This window comes from Lontra canadensis, unplaced genomic scaffold, assembly GCF_010015895.1.
Source record: "Lontra canadensis isolate GAN:19392208 unplaced genomic scaffold, GSC_riverotter_1.0 scaffold9, whole genome shotgun sequence".
NCBI classification, from domain to species: Eukaryota; Metazoa; Chordata; class Mammalia; order Carnivora; family Mustelidae; genus Lontra; species Lontra canadensis.
In genome coordinates, this window is record NW_022631003.1 from 7,209,905 (window position 1) to 7,225,847 (window position 15,943).

The 15,943-nt window shown below is 36.1% G+C and overlaps 1 protein-coding gene across 10 annotated transcripts in view; it reads left to right on the forward strand.

Moving 5' to 3' along the window:
* The window catches only part of CAPS2 (calcyphosine 2), a 57,142-nt gene that overhangs the window by 19,969 nt on the left and 21,230 nt on the right, over positions 1–15,943 (forward strand). For all 10 annotated transcript variants that reach the window (XR_004382327.1, XM_032854755.1, XM_032854751.1 and 7 more), the window contains 4 exons: positions 1,509–1,682; positions 6,513–6,635; positions 9,467–9,534; positions 12,528–12,647. Coding sequence is in view for 9 of the 10 variants with exons in the window: in XM_032854755.1 (XP_032710646.1) it covers positions 1,509–1,682; positions 6,513–6,635; positions 9,467–9,534; positions 12,528–12,647 (485 nt within the window). In the remaining variant the exon portion in view is untranslated. The remainder of the gene's footprint in view (positions 1–1,508; positions 1,683–6,512; positions 6,636–9,466; positions 9,535–12,527; positions 12,648–15,943) is intronic.

The following is a 15,943-nucleotide window of genomic DNA, read 5'->3' on the forward strand; positions in this document are numbered from 1 at the left end:
CAAGTTCTGTTCAGTATTCTACGAGGAGGGCTTGCTTTTCTGTCTTTGTTAGTCTTTCTCCTAAAGCTGGTTCTATTTTTTTAAACGTGTGTGTGTGCGTGTGTGTGTGTGTGTGTGTGTGTATTTTTTTTTTTTTTTTTTGAGAGACAGAAAGTGTGTGTGTACGGGGTGCAAGGGAGGGGCAGAGGGAGAGGGAGACAGACTCCTAAGCAGGCTTCATGCCTAGCACAGAGCCTGATGCAGGGCTTGATCTCAAGACCCTGAGATCATGACCTGAGTGGAAATCAAGACTCAGAGGCTTAACCAACTGAACCACCCAGGCACCCTTGGCTGGTTCTATTCATGCTCTCCTTTGGTCTCATTTTGGATAAATTGCACCAGTAGTAAAATCTGTATCATTGTCTGTATCATGCTACAGTTTTCACCCTGAAACTTCGTTTTCTCTTTCTCTAGGTTAGGCTTGGATATTATCAACAGTTTTCAAGGGGCATGCGGCTTCATCCTCCTTTAGTGTGGCTATCCCCCTTTGGGCCAATATATATGTCATTGCGTTCGCTTAATACTCTTTTTACATTTCACTTATACACTGGCTCTGTTATCTTACTCCCATGGGAATTTGGTAGGGAACCAAATACTACCAGAATGTGATATATCTGAAATTTTACAAATGACCACCAGCACTTAGTGTTCTTGATCTCTAATTCCTTAAGTATTCTGGAAGAAATGCTTATCAGTGGAGTTTTTCTGGGGCAGGAATAGAAGGCTTATCTAAAACTCTTAAGAAAGAAAAGTTAATTTTTGTCTTCCCAAATTATTTTAGAATGAGGACTGATCTTTAGTCAGGAAACCAGGTGCAGGCTTCCTGCTTTTTAAGGCCACTGCCCATTCTGAGCGATTCCATCTGCTTCGATTGCTCAGTGATGCTATACCAGCTAAATGTTTTAAATATCACCTCTGGGGGTGTCTGGGTGACTCAGTCAGTTAAGCCTCTGCCTTGGGTATAAGTCAAGATCCTGGGGTCCTGGGATTGAGCCCTGCATAGTGCTTCCTGCTGAGCAGGGAGCCTACTTTCCCTCTCCCTCTACCCTTCCCCCTGACTCGTGTGCATGCTCACTCTGTCTCAAATCAATAAAATCTTTTTTTTTTAAAGCTACATATCTTTGTATCCTGTCTTTCTTTCTTTCTTTCTTTCTTTCTGAACTACTTTTTAGAATGGTTTTAGGTTCATAGCAAAATTGAGTGGAAAGTACAAATATTTCCCTGTTCAGTGGGTAGCCTGTTTCTCCCTCTCACTCTGCTGTTCCCCCTGCTTATGCTCTCTCTCTCAGTCGAATAAATTAAAAAGAAAATAAATAAATATCACTTCTGTTTAGCACATAGATCATAATGATCTATTTCTTAGGCATACATGTTAAGATAAATGATAAGCCTATTAAATGTTAATAAGGAAAATTAATAATTATTTTGATTTTTCTGAGAGATAAATTACTTTTTATTTTTATATCTAGGAGCAAGACATAATACCTGAAAACTTGCCAGCACCAACAAGTAAATATAAACTAAAATATCAGCAATATAAAACTGAAATGAAAGAGGGATATAAACAGTATAGTCAGAGAAATGCAGAAAAGACAAAATCAAAGATCACACAACAATCTCCAAGAAAAAAGATAGATGACAAGGTAATGTATGAGACTTTATAAAGTTCTGATGAAGTTTTATTTTATTTTAAAAATTTTTTTAAAGATTTTTAAATTTACTTATTTGACAGACAAAGATCACAAGTAGGCAGAGAGGCAGGCAGAGAGAGAGGAAGGGAAGCAGCCTCCCTGCCAAGGCAGAGAGCCCGATGCGGGGCTCGATCCCAGGACCCTGGGATCATGACCTGAGCTGAAGGGCAGAGGCTTTAACCCACTGAGCCACCCAGGCACCCCAAGTTCTGATGAAATTTTTAAAAATTATATGTATTATAGAAATCTTTTTGTCTTGTATGTTTTGCTGTTAGTCATAGTAAGTATAGTAGCTATCATTTATTTCTGTGTGCTAGGGACTATTATTTTAAATATTCTGCTTGCATTAACTAGTTTCTTCTTTTTTTTTTAAGATTTTATGTATTTATTTGTCAAAGAGAGAGAAAGTGAGAGAGAGTACAAGCTGGGGGAGCAGCAGGCAGAGGGAGAAACAGGCTCCCCGCTGAGCAAGGAGCCTGGATTCTCGGGACTGGATCCTGGGACTCTGGGATCATGACCTGAACCAAAAGCAGACACTTAAGTGGCTGAGCCACCCAGGCACCCTAACTAGTTTATTCTTAACAACAACTCTAAAAGTTTATTATTATCATTTTCAAATGTGAAAACTCTAGCCATATGACCTAGTCATCTTCTCTGTGTAAGGAGTTTTCCATTTGACTTGGGATTGAAAATAAGGCAGTATTAAAAAGCTGTTTTTCATGTAGCTATCTTGAACTCTGTTTGCCTCACAGTCTAAATTTTAAAGTAGAAAGTGATTTCAGATGTTTCAGTGACCCTGTTTTATTCCAAAACTGTCGTCACTCCATGATTGTCTTCTGGCTCTTGTTGAGATATATTTTTTAACATGAATTGCTAAAATTATGCTTTTACTTAATGTTAATTAGGTTTAAATTCATCATGAATATAAGAGCAAACTCACTATAATAAATTTAATGGCTTTTCATAAGCATATAGGAAAGGTCAACCTTGAATTATAGAGTGAAAGATTTGGAAACATATTTTGTGATACCACTGGTCATAAAGGGGTAAAAGAGTTGAATATAATTCTTTATTTAATGAATTTTTTTATAAGAATAATGTATTTTCAGGGAAGTTTGCTGGTTGTATTTACTTAACTTTTTTTTAATAGGTAAAAAGAACTGATTAATTTATAAGTAGGTATGGCATATGAGCTATTTTATTTAATCCATGTATGAACTATCCTGAACTAACTCTATCACATGGTGTTCAATGGAAGGAGTAACAAAAATTATGGGATTATTTGGTCTCTTTTATGTTAAGACAGATTTCCCAGATCCAAACAGATGCACACAAGTATAATAATCTGATGTCTGTAATATTAGGCAGGATAATTTCATAACCCTTTAGCATTTGGCCAGATAGCTGTAGGATCCATCATGTGATATTTAAGTCACTGTAATAATGTTGGGAAAAATAGAACGAAGATTTCTATAAGCTCATGTTTTATTTGCTTCCGCAAAATGGTTTAAGGTATTTTTTTTTTAAGTGAGAGGGTGCATGTGTGCACACGCCTGCACGTACAGGTGAGGGGCGGGGAGGGGGTAAGATTGGTGGGCAGATCGTGGGGCAGAGGTAGAGACAGAGAGAGAATCTGAAGTATGTTCCACATTCAGTGAGAGGCAAGATGAGAGGCTTGATCTCACAATTGTGAGATCATGACCCAGCTGGGAATCAAGAACTGGATGATTAACTCACTGAGCCACCCAGGCGCTTTTTTTTTTTTTTTTTAAAGTAAAACTGGTTTCCTTAAACATAGTTTCAAATGAAAGTGTTTGTTTGTTTTTGGTTAAGGGAGGAAAAATATTGCTTGTGAAGCTTGCTATATGATTGGTGACTACTTTATTGTATGAATAAAGGGTTTTATAGAAGCCAGCATATTCATGTTTTCTTCTGGAAAAATTATGTTTTACTTTAGTTTTTAAAATCTACATATATAGATTTTTAAAATGTATGTAATTATTACTTCATATGTCTTGATAGCTTTACAAAACAGCTCTGGTTTCCATACATAATAATTTTGTACTTAAGTGGTTCAAGCAACTTATTTGATGTCTTTTTAGATATATACCATATGAAAATCAAAACTGCTATATAAGTGGGCTATTGGTAAATCCTATTACAATTACATTAGTTAATACTGGAATAGTAATCGTTGGAAATAGAATTGCTCCCTTATATCAAAAATGTAAGACCCTCTACAAAGCAGGGAACAATTGGAAAATTTATTCCTTTTAGTAATTAAAAAGCTGAAGTTAAAAATATTTAGGATCTAGGACAATAACCAAAGGCCATAGCCCCCAACTAGTCAAGCTGATATATCACTCAACAGATAATCAATCAAACTGTAAAGTAAAAGTTCCCCTCACTTGTCTGAATGGCAAATTTCCTTTGTTGAGTTTTCCTTCCATTTAGTATAAAAAGCCAATGAATCTCTTGCTGTCAAATTCTTACCTAAAATGTAAATTTATATTTTAAATAATGAAACATCTTTAAATAAAACATAAAAATCATGAAACTTTAATTTTATAGAAAATACTAAGTCAGTGAATAAAACAGGCAAATATTTTTGCCCTCACAGAGTATATATCATAATGGAAGGACTTAGTGAGAAAAAAATGAATGAATGAATGAATCAGTCAAACAAACCATTTAGTCTGACAGGTGGTGATAAATGCTATGGATGGAAGGGCGCTAGGAAGACCAGGGCTTAAGTTGGGATTGCAATTTGTACAGGTTCTCCTGGAAAAATCTTTACCATTAGGTAGCATCTAAACTCACATCTGAAAAGGGTAATGCACAAGTCACTCAGGATAAACTCTAAGTGTCATGAAGTAGGAGGGGGCATGGAGTATTTAAGAAATACCAAGGAAGACAGTGCGGTCAGAGGAGGAAGAGCAAGGGAGAGATGGAGAGAGAGTTAAGAGTGGTGCTGGGAGGCAGATCTGCAAGGCCTTGTAGACTACATGAGGACCTTGCCTTTTACTCTGAGTCAGAAAGCTACTTTGCTACATTGAGGATGGGTTTTACAGAGAATAGGATGAGGTTGGAAGCAGAAAGATGTTTGAGGAGGCTGTCACCATAATCCACATGAAGAATGAAGATGATGGCTTGGACCCAGGCAGCAGACTTGGATAAGAAGTGGTCATGATGAGAAGCCAGACTCTGGAAAGATTTTGAATATTTGAGAGTATTTGCTGAGAATATTTGCTAATGGATTAGTTGTAGGCTTAGGAGAAAGGGATGATGGAGGAGGACTCTAAGGTTTTTGGCCTGAGAAATTGGAAGTGTCGGGGAGACCACAAGGATGTCTCAGGTGGGGAGGTTAAATCTGACATACTGAGTGGAAATGTCATTGTTTTCCTTTTGTAAAAAGATAAAAACAACCTGAAACAAAATAAAAATCTTTTGAAAGCGTCTTCCAACCAGAACATAGTGCAGACCTTTGCTTGTACTTACACATATCTGTTAATTTAATCTGCTTAATTTACCTCATATAATGCTAAACATTTTTTGGTGACCGTTAAAATAAAAAAGCTATTCAGGAAAAAATATAGTAGGAGGTAAATAAATAAAATTATAAAGTATCCTCATAAATTGATTTCCCAATAGTTAATACTTTTTTTAAAAAAACATTTTATTTATTTATTTGACAGAGACAGTGAGAGAGCACAAGCAGAGTGAGGGGGACACAGAGAGAAGCAGGCTCCCTGTTGGGCAGGGAGCACGAAGTGGGGCTTGATCCCAGGACTCTGGGATCATAACCTGGGTCAAAGGCAGACCCTTAACCAACTGAGCCACCCAGGTGCCCCTCAATAGTTAAAACTTATATAAGATGCATTATTCGCTTGTTGAATAAGTATTTATCTAGTGCTCACTATGTGTGGTCCTGTTCTGGGATCAGGGATTTTGAAATAAAAATGACAGACAAGGTTCCCTCCCTCATGGAGCTTATAGCAGTAGAGGCAGGCAACAATTCATAAACAAATGTATAATAAGATTTCATGTAACAATCAAAGGTCACGAAGACAGAGTAGAGTATGAATATGGAATGTGACCTTTTAAGAAAGCTCTAAAGTAAGAATAAACCCTGGAGGAAAAACTCTTGAAATCCATTAAGTTTTTAGCAGTTGCTATCCTGCCAGGGCATTTTTGTTGTTGTTGTTAAAAGAATTAAGTACACCTTATATTCAGAGAAAATTTTTGTGTTTATCTTTAGGATCTCAAAGGATCCTTTACCTCAAAGGATACATCCATCTCTTAGTACTTCTGAATTTCATTTTACAAAGGAGTGAACATGCCCATTTTTATTAACTTTACAAAGACTCAAATGGGCAATAATAGTTATGATTGTTGCTACCTTTTATCTGATGCTTATTATATGTCAGATACTTTTATAAGTGTTGGACATTTCATCTGTGTGTGTGTGTGTGTGTGAAGTAGTTACTATTATTAATTCCCCTTTTAATTCCCATTATTATGGGTAAACTGAGGCATAGTGCGGTCATTAGCTAGAAGGTGGAAGAACTGCATTCAAACAGACAATCTGATTATGAGAGCCTGTACTGTTATACACAGATAACTTGTTAGGTGTTATGTATTGTTATGTATACATTGTTGTACACAAATAACTATTGATGTGTTCAGAGGTTATTTAATACACTATTTTGTTAAAAACAAATATGCTAAATATGTGAACTAAGTATAAACTCTCAAGAATGCATTTGTTGCTTTCGCTTACAGTGTGTACAAGGTGAAGAATCCATCGTGGGTGGTCTTACCACTCTGGATAGGAAAGCCCTCTTACAACAGGGTTATGCAGAGATCCCTTACAATGCACAAAGTAGTATGAAAAAATCTGATGCTGTAAGTTAACCGGATCTTTCCTTTCTTGTTAAGCCATTAAGATAATTTACCCTCCAAGATTTTGCAGACTTAAATTGAATAAATAATTGCAACAATTGAATTTGGACCGTGGTGGATGTTCACTAATGTGTAAATTGAGTCCTCATTTTTCCAAAGGTTGATGTTTGGTATATTGACTGTGGAGAAATAGTCTTGAATCTTTGAGAGTTTGTAAAAATTTAGTTTATACTATTAAATGTTAATTGGCTGCTATTTTTGTCAGTGGGTTTATTTAACATCACCCCTACCCCTAAAGTAACCTAGTTATTTTTTAAAAGTGATAAGCTAATAAAACTAGGGAAACTTCAGCAAATTAAGGGAAAGGGGAAGAATAAAGTATTTTTTTTTCTTAGAAAAAGGAAAGCAAAACTCTAGATTCTTAACATTAACTTTAAATTATGTATTTTACAAAATCAACTAGATTTTTGGATGAGTATCACTTAGGCCAGATCTGGTACAAATAGATAATTACATTTCTATAGCATCCTGGAGCAATCAGGCCAAGCTGCTTCAAGTTGGAGTCCACTGCTCACCCCAGACATCCCCAGATGATTAAGATCTTAGACATATTTGTAATGGATTGTTGAAATGCCAGTGTGTAGTGCTTCAAAAGTTGGGAAACCCTGGTTTAGATAGCCAATAATGATAAAGCATTATGGTTTTAGATGGCTATATTATCAATATCACCGAGAGGAAAGTCAATATATATTTTATTTGGATTACAGTCATCCAGAATTAATATGTTCTCAGTTGACAGCACTGTGTAGTCAGTGTCTGGATCATGGACTGGTTTTCTGTGGATAACTCAAGTTGCTAATTTGTTCTAGTTTTTGTACTGAAACAACATAAACATTGTTTTCTATGTCTATTATTATTTAGATATTTAAGTTTAATAAAATAAGGAATATTACCAGGATTATACTAAAATTTTAAAAGCTACTTTATAAGGCAAAATAGTCTCCCAAATAAGGCTTATTTTGATATGTTCCTGAAGTTATACTTGAAATGGATGTTATTGTTACTTAAGACCCATTGGGTAATGTTCTTGGTGTCATCCAAAGGCATCTGGGTGTTAGTGGATTTCTTGTACTTACGATCACTTTAATTCACGAAATTCAGCATCAAGTATTTCACTTTATTGTGGTAGCACATATTTATCTTTTTTTTTCTCAAGGATATATTTATGTGAGTAAACTTTCAATGCATTTGAAATTAGTACTGATTAATTTTTAAATTCTAGGTGGAAACTTTTTACTTTAATTTTTAACTACTTAATAAACACCAGAAGTAGTGAAACTTTGGTTTTCATATCTATTTCTTCTAGTTTGTTGTCATTTTTCAACATTATTAGATTCTTTGTGTTAGTGTGACTTCTGTTTCTAATCTGCTTTATGTTTACACGGACCTCAAAATCAATGTTCCTGAGGGTGGTTCTAACCTTTCCTGCAGTAAGCCACTATAAATATCAACACTTAAGGTGGGCTTTCTGCATGGGCTCTCTATTCATTAATCTCACCTCTTCTGCTAGCTGCTGGGTTTTACATCTATGTTCTGGCTGAACTTTTCTGTATATAATTTCATATTTTAGTCAGTGATCACCTTCATCACCCTTAGACATAAAACACACTTTGCTGTGCCTGTAAGTTACCATCTGCTTTTTAACTTTTTAATTGCTGTTTTAAATTTATTACTAAACAAAAATCGTTATAAAGTGTCATGAGCTTAGACAACATCAGATGGAGTTATATGTTAAATGACGTGAACTATATTTATATGGGACATGTTTGGGTGTGTAAACTGTATCTTAATTTCTGCTAACCATCCCCACCCCCAGAAAAGCCAAATTCAATTATAGACTAATGTTTAAATAGTTGCACCCAAATTTCCAGGTTTCTTAGGAGTTTCTATGATACGCCTTTAGTCATTCTTACTTGAATGTTGTGTCCATTTTGAATAGAGTGCTGTCCTTAAGGTTACAAAGCCTCTATCATACGCTACATTATTGTACTTGATTTCATTTACTGAAGTGATCAATGGAGATGACAATAATTTACAGTGTAAAAACAGAGCAAGCTTTATTTTGACCATTTAATTTTTTAACATCTTTTATTTACTCTTCAAAAGAAACATTTTAGTAAATATAGTTACATTATGATCTAATTGGAATTAAATGATTACTAATTTTTCAATTTGATATAACCTAAAATGTAGTAAAAGTATTTTCAAATGAGTGGAAAAGCAAAAACCAGTGTGAAGATAATTTAATCAAACCAGTAATTGAGAAAAGTTGATCAATGGATATTATGCATAGAAAATATTATCCTTTTAATGATGGGAGGCTTTTGAAAGATTTTTATTTTTAGTTTTTGATAAAGGGTTGAAGGATTCCAATTTAATTTTCACTTCATCTCCTATGAACAGTTTTAGAATAAACTCTTTTTTTGTCAATGTTCGTATTCTTCTTGGAACACGTAAAAATGCCTCTTACAAGGCATCTGTCAGGGAGGGGATATCATAGTCTCCTCCTCCTCTGTTCTGGCTTCGTGAAATTCAGAGGCAGTGCATGGAAATCTCTGATGATTTCTACCGAAATTGAAGTGCATTATTTTTAGGAAATAAATCATCGTATTTTCAGATTAAATAATTGGAATTTGTTTTTATTAATGATGGATATAGTAATCTCTATTAAAGAAGAAAGTTGGAAATTTAACGTATATTTTAGGGTCCTTGTGTTAACTACAGTGTTGTTCTGTTTTATGGATAATGAAATTTTTAAAATTTTCTCTTCTCAGGAAATGGTGGCTGCAGAGAGGAAGAAACAGACTGTGGCAGAGCAAGTGATGATAGACCACTTATCTAGGTGAGAGTTAGTAGTAATGAGTGAAAGAAACCATTCAGAAAGTTTTCATTAAATTTTTTTTTTATCTTTAGTCAACCAACAGGTGGCTAACTCCAAGGTTCCCACACGTTCTCCGTTCACTACACTCACAATGTTGTAGTGATGGGTTTTTATAGCAGTCCTCGGCCAGTAGAAAGACCCAACAGTTGTCTTTGTTAAGTATTTTTCTCTAAATAACTTAAGTATTTACTTCATGACAACTTAATGGCTATTTAAAAAAAAAAATATGCCTAGAGTAAAAGAAAAATATTTTTACTTCATTCTTAAATAGCCACAGTTGCTTGTATGCACCTTCTGGTGCATGGCACGATCTCTCCAACCTTAGAATTGTTGAGGATGCTGTCACTTCACTTTCAATTCCACATGGCACTTGCTGTTCATCGTGGCAACTGTAGAAAAACCAGCCCAGCAAACGTTTGACCTCACTGAAAGAGTGTAGCATGATATCTTGGTGAAACTGTGAATTACTTTAAGCTAATAGTTATGTAGTCTCCAACAAATATCATGTGTCACTGTATTGCCCTCAAAAATTAAAAATATCCCACATAGTCCCTGTGAGTTCCCTGTGGCACCCTGGAGTGATGTGGTGCACAGTTTGGGAACTGTGGGACTGTTAAAAATTTAAAACTTAATCTGAAGTCTCATAACTCTTAGGAAACTGGGAAAAGGATAATTACCTGCTGTGTAAAAAATTGCATGATAATATGTAAATATTATAGGATTTCAGAGAAAGGCTGAAATAGTCTAGAAAGTCTTTAAGGAAGAAGTAAGACTTATGGTTTGCTTTGAAAAAAATTATTTAGGTGGCAGAAAAGTATTCTACATGCATGTTTTTCAGCAACTGTCTTGAAATAATTAATTATACTTACAATCTTTAATGTTCCTCTTCCGTTATCCCTTGAACTCATTTTGTTGATGTTTTTACCCTCACAGTGCCACTGCAGTATGTCCTTATAAGATAACTCATCGTGGCATCCACTTTGCCCAACTAATGGTGATTTCTCCATTCTCATTTACTTGACCCATCAGCAGTATCTCACTCTCTTATTGAAAACTTTCTCCTCTTTGAAGTACTTTCTTCTTTCCCATTGGCTTCCTACACACAACACTTAGCTGGTTTTCCTCCTTCTGGTTCTCAATCTCTGCTCCTGGTTCCTTTTCATTACATGCGAGTACACTGGGCTCCATTATTAGACTTTTCTACATTGACTTTCTAAGTGATCTCATCTAGTATCATGCCTTTAAAAAGCATTCAGGGGCACCTGGATGGCTCAGTGGGTTAAAGCCTCTGCCTTTGGCTCAGGTCATGATCCCAGGGTCCTGGGATCAAGCCCCACATCGGGCTCTCAGCTCAGCAGGGAGCCTGCTTCCTCCTCTCTCTCTGCCTGCCTCTGCCTACTTGTGATCTCTCTCTGTCAAATAAATAAATAAAATCTTAAAAAAAAAAAAAAAAAGCATTCATACATTGACGCTTCCTTGATTTGAGGTACCAACACCATGTTTGCCAATCTGGCCTCCTGGAAGTTCTTTCACTCCTTCCCACAGACCAAATCCTCTTTGATTTTCCTCCAATGTAGCTCCATTCTTTAGGTTTTTCAGACCTAAAATCTTGGTGATGATTTTGATGCCTCTCTTTTTCTCAAATCCCATATTCAGTTTTCAGCAGTCAATCTCAGTTCTACCATCAAAATAAATTTACTCCTTCTGCTGCCATCATCCCTGTTCACAACATCATCTTCTTTCTCCTGGATTATTTCAGTCACTTTCTAACTGGACTCATTGTGTTTGCACTTGCCCTTCATTGCTCTATTCTTAACCCAGTGGCTAGAGTACGTCTATTAAAAAGTGAGGCAGATCAAACCCTCCAGTAATTTCCCATCTTAGAGTAAAATCTGTGCATTGGTTATGTATTATGACAAAACCTAGTAGCTTAAAACTACAGTGAATAAATAGAACTTGTGTATCTTCAGATCAACTGTCCAGGCTAGGCTTAGCCAATTGGCTCTTGCTTTTTAATTTGGCCAGTTATGTATGAACAAAGCAGTGGTCTCTGTTCTGAGCTTAGGCCTTAAGAAGCCTTATGTGTTTCCACTTACCTTTTGAGCTTTTGCCATATTTGTGAGAAGAACACAGCTTGGTTACCCCACTGACCTAAAGAAGAACATGATTCTGCAACTGCACCTGGGCCACTTAGTCAAGATTATGCTAGATGAGCAGATCCCCAGCCAACTCACACTTACATGAATTAGTCTAGTTGCCATCAGTAGAGCCATCCAGCTATATATAATTGGGCAAAGCAAGTCAAATAGCTAAGCTCAAAGCGAGAGCATGGGAAGTTGGTACTGCACACCTATAATGAGGCCATGGCAAGGATGTGGATCAGGAGTGCTAAAAACTATGGTCAATAATATAGCTTACCCAAGCCCTACATCATCTGTCCACTATTAGAACTTGGACTGCTTTTCCTACTTCTCTCCTTGTCTGTCCTGCTCCAGCCATTCAGCTCCCTTCCTGTTCTGGAACATACCAGGTTCACTCCTGTGTTAGGTGTTCTGCATATATTTCCCCCACTGCTTGGAATGCTTTCCCCCCCAGAAATCCATATGGCTGCTTACTTACTTTGCTTCATGTCTTCATTCAGGAGTCACCAGCACAGTGTCTATTTGTTTAAAGAATAATAAGAGAGAGACATGGAGCTCAGAGTTCTCTCAAAAATTTCAAGCTATCTTTAGATAACACTTATGGAAAAAGATTTTGATAGGAATATTCACTTTTTTGTGGCCAGTATTTTTTAATTATTAAATGTATTCATTCAGTATCTGGAAAATGTGTAATTCTGAGAGTAGTGTGAATTTGTATCTGTAGATGAGCTTTTCCAGTTGCCTAGACATATGTGAATGCTAGAGTAGTGCATTATCATACTGAGTTCTCAGATTTTGTGTTCTCCTATATAGGGCTGTAATCAGTGATCCTGAACAAAACCTACCCACTGAGAGACCAGAAAGCTCTCCTATCTTTCTAGATTCAAAGACAGCGCCTCTTCGATTTAGGAAAAGAACACTACATGAAACTAAGTAAGAAACTTTTACTTATATCAAATGAAGATATACTACGTTATAAATGAATTTTTTAAAAATGTACTTTTATGTCTAACTGAAAAGAGTTTTTTGGCTTGTTTTTGTTTTTTTCTATATAAAGGAAAGTGGAGTTTTTGGAGTTCAGATTCCGGTTTTGCCATTTTAAGTCATAGGGTAAACTTTACCCTCCAGCTTTTTTATTAGTAATTTAGGAATAACAGTTACAACCTAGGAGATAATGTATGTGAAAATACAGATATAGTAACTGAGACAATTATATGTATTGAATCTAATCATGTATTCAAAATTATTATTGCTTACAAATTATTATTATTATTTTGCCTTTTATTTTGTAACTTATAAAATCTTTGGACTTTCATAGTTTTTGAAATTTTTTGAAATTTTTTTCACAGTTTTTGAAATTTCTCAACAACTTCACTGGCAGTTGATGACTAGCCTCAGCATTAAATGACATAGACAATTGACCAGTTTCTGCAGCAATTCTTTCAGATTTTCAGACTGCTGTAAATGCCAAAAAGTTCTTAGAACCGTTATTTTTTTTGTCTCATTCTTGTTTTCCAGAAGACTATTTCCATATCTTTAAATATTCAAAGATATCATGTATCAATTTCCTATGATTGCTATAACAAATTACCACAAACAATATTTAAAACAACACAAATTTATTTTCTTACAGTTCTGGAGGTCAGATGCCTAAAATCAAGGTGTTCACGAGGCTGCATTCCTTCTGGTGGCCTCAGGGGAGAATCTATTTCCTTGCCTCTTTCAACTTCTAGAGGCTTCCTTTATTCCTTGGCTCACGGCCCCTCCCTGCGTGTTCAAACCCAGCAACAGCTGTGTTTTATCACTCTGATCCTTTTTTTTTTTTTTTTAAAGATTTTATTTATTTATTTGAGAGGGAGTGGGAGAGCAAAAGCATGAGCAGAGGGGGAATCAGGGGCATTTCAGGGATGACGGGACTTTAAAGGTCACTGGAGCCAAATTTCTACCAAAAGCTTGAATTGCTTCTATAACATATTTGATTACTGGTTGTCCAACTTCTTCAACTTTCTCAGTGAATGGAAACCCACTCTCACTAAGCCCCTCATTTTTTTTTTTTTTGTTAAAGATTTTATTTATTTATTTGTCAGACAGAGTGTGAGAGAGAGAGAGCATTAGCAGGGGGAATGGCAAGCAGAGGGAGAAGCAGACCCTCCACTGAGCGGGGAGCCCCTCACAGGGCTCTATCCTAGGATCCTGTGATCATGATCTGAGCCGAAGCCAGACACTTAACTACTGAACCACCCAGGCACCCCTCTGACATTCTTCTTCTATAGTCAATGTATCCCTCTGCTTTCTTCTTATAAAGACCCTTGCAATTGCTTTGAATCCAGCTGGATAATTCCAGATAATCTCCTCATCTCAAGGTCTTGAATTACATATGCAAAGTCCCTTTTACTGTACCATGTAATTGTAACGTATTTACATGTTCTGAGGTGTAGGATATGAACAACTCTAGACGGTTATCGTTTAGTTAACACATCTAAATGTCTCTTTTTAAAGTAAGCTTTTATTGAAATAAAATATATGTTCACAAATTGTACACATTTTAAGTGTACAGCATAGGAATGTCCACACACTTAATGACACTCACATACCTAGTCCCTGGATCAAGAAATAGAGCATTACTAGTACCTCGACGACTTCCCTGTGCTGCTTCCCACTTACTGTCCACTTCCTCTACACACCAGCTTAGCCCTTCTGTCCTGATAGCATGGATGGTAACTGCCTTATTATAAACTTACTGAAATCACATCACAAAATTTGGATGCTAGGTATCTGACTTCTTTCAACATGTTCATGAGTTTATCCCTATCATATGTCTTTGCCTTTTATCCTCATTGCCGTACAGTATTTCATGGTATAAATATACAACAGTTTATTCACAGAAGTTGATGAACATTTGGCCTTTTAAGAATGATGCTTCCATGAGGGGCGCCTGGGTGGCTCAGTGGGTTAAAGCCTCTGCCTTCGGCTCAGGTCATGATCCCAGGGTCCTGGGATCGAGCCTCGCATCAGGGGGGGCTTCCTCTTCTCTCTCTCTCTGCCTGCCTCTCTGCCTACTTCTGATCTCTGTCTGTCAAATAAATAAATAAATAAAATCTTAAGGAAAAAAAAAAAAGAATGATGCTTCCATGAACTTTGGTGCATGTTTTTTGGTGAACGCATGTATTCATTTCTGCTCAGGACATACTTAGAAGTAGAATCGCTGAACCATTTAGTATGCATATGTTCAGCTTTAAAAAATACTGCCAAATAGTTTTTCAAAGTGGTTGCTGCAAATTAGCATTCCCACCAGGAACAGTAAAATTCGTATTTTGGTCTTTATCTTGTCTGATTCTTATTCTTGTATTGGTTAAAAGCTGGGGTAGAGAGAAGTGTTTGATACTACTTACTGGATACCTAAAACACTCACACAGAACTTTCCATTTATAATATAAATGTCTTATTTACTTCTTTTATCTTTTCAAGGAGACTGTAGGCTCTTTGAAGCTATTACTTCAACCTATCACTGTTAAATTGAATTCTATTCACCTTTGAGAAGCAATATAACGTAATGGTTATGAGCAAGATTGGGCTCGTCATGCTCTAATTATATGACTCTGTAAAATTTATTTGTAAGATGGGATAATAGTACTTACTTCATGGAGTTACTGCAAGCATTGAATGAACCAATGTGCATTTAAGTGATTTTAATAATGACTAGTGTCTAGGGAGTTCTTAATAAATGGTAGCTGTTATTATTGCTGTTATTTTCTTGGCATTTAGAGTTTTTTCAGGCATTTAGTGAGCATTCAATAAACACATTAATACTAATGGATTAAATTGAATTGAGAAGACAAGTCTTTCATGGTTCCCCTCTGTGTTCACAGGCTCCTTTGGTCCACAGGCTCTCGTTGTCTGTATCCTGCTTATTTTTCAGAGACCTTGATTTTAGAGGTATTGCTTTTCAAGATCCCAATGACCCACACACTTACTTACTATTTATGTTATTACAGTTTCATTATACCTGCAGCTTTTTTGGAGTGCCATAAAATTATTTGGGAAGGAGAGGAAACATACGTCGCCAATTCTTCAGATTTCTTATTATAAAGGAGTTTCCTAGTAATAGGATGCTGAAGTGTGGACATTTGGGTTTTACTTCATATTATTAAACAGAATTTTAGGACTGGCAATCTCTGTGAGATCATTCAGTACCATCTGAAGGCCATAAAGATTACACAGCTCATCTG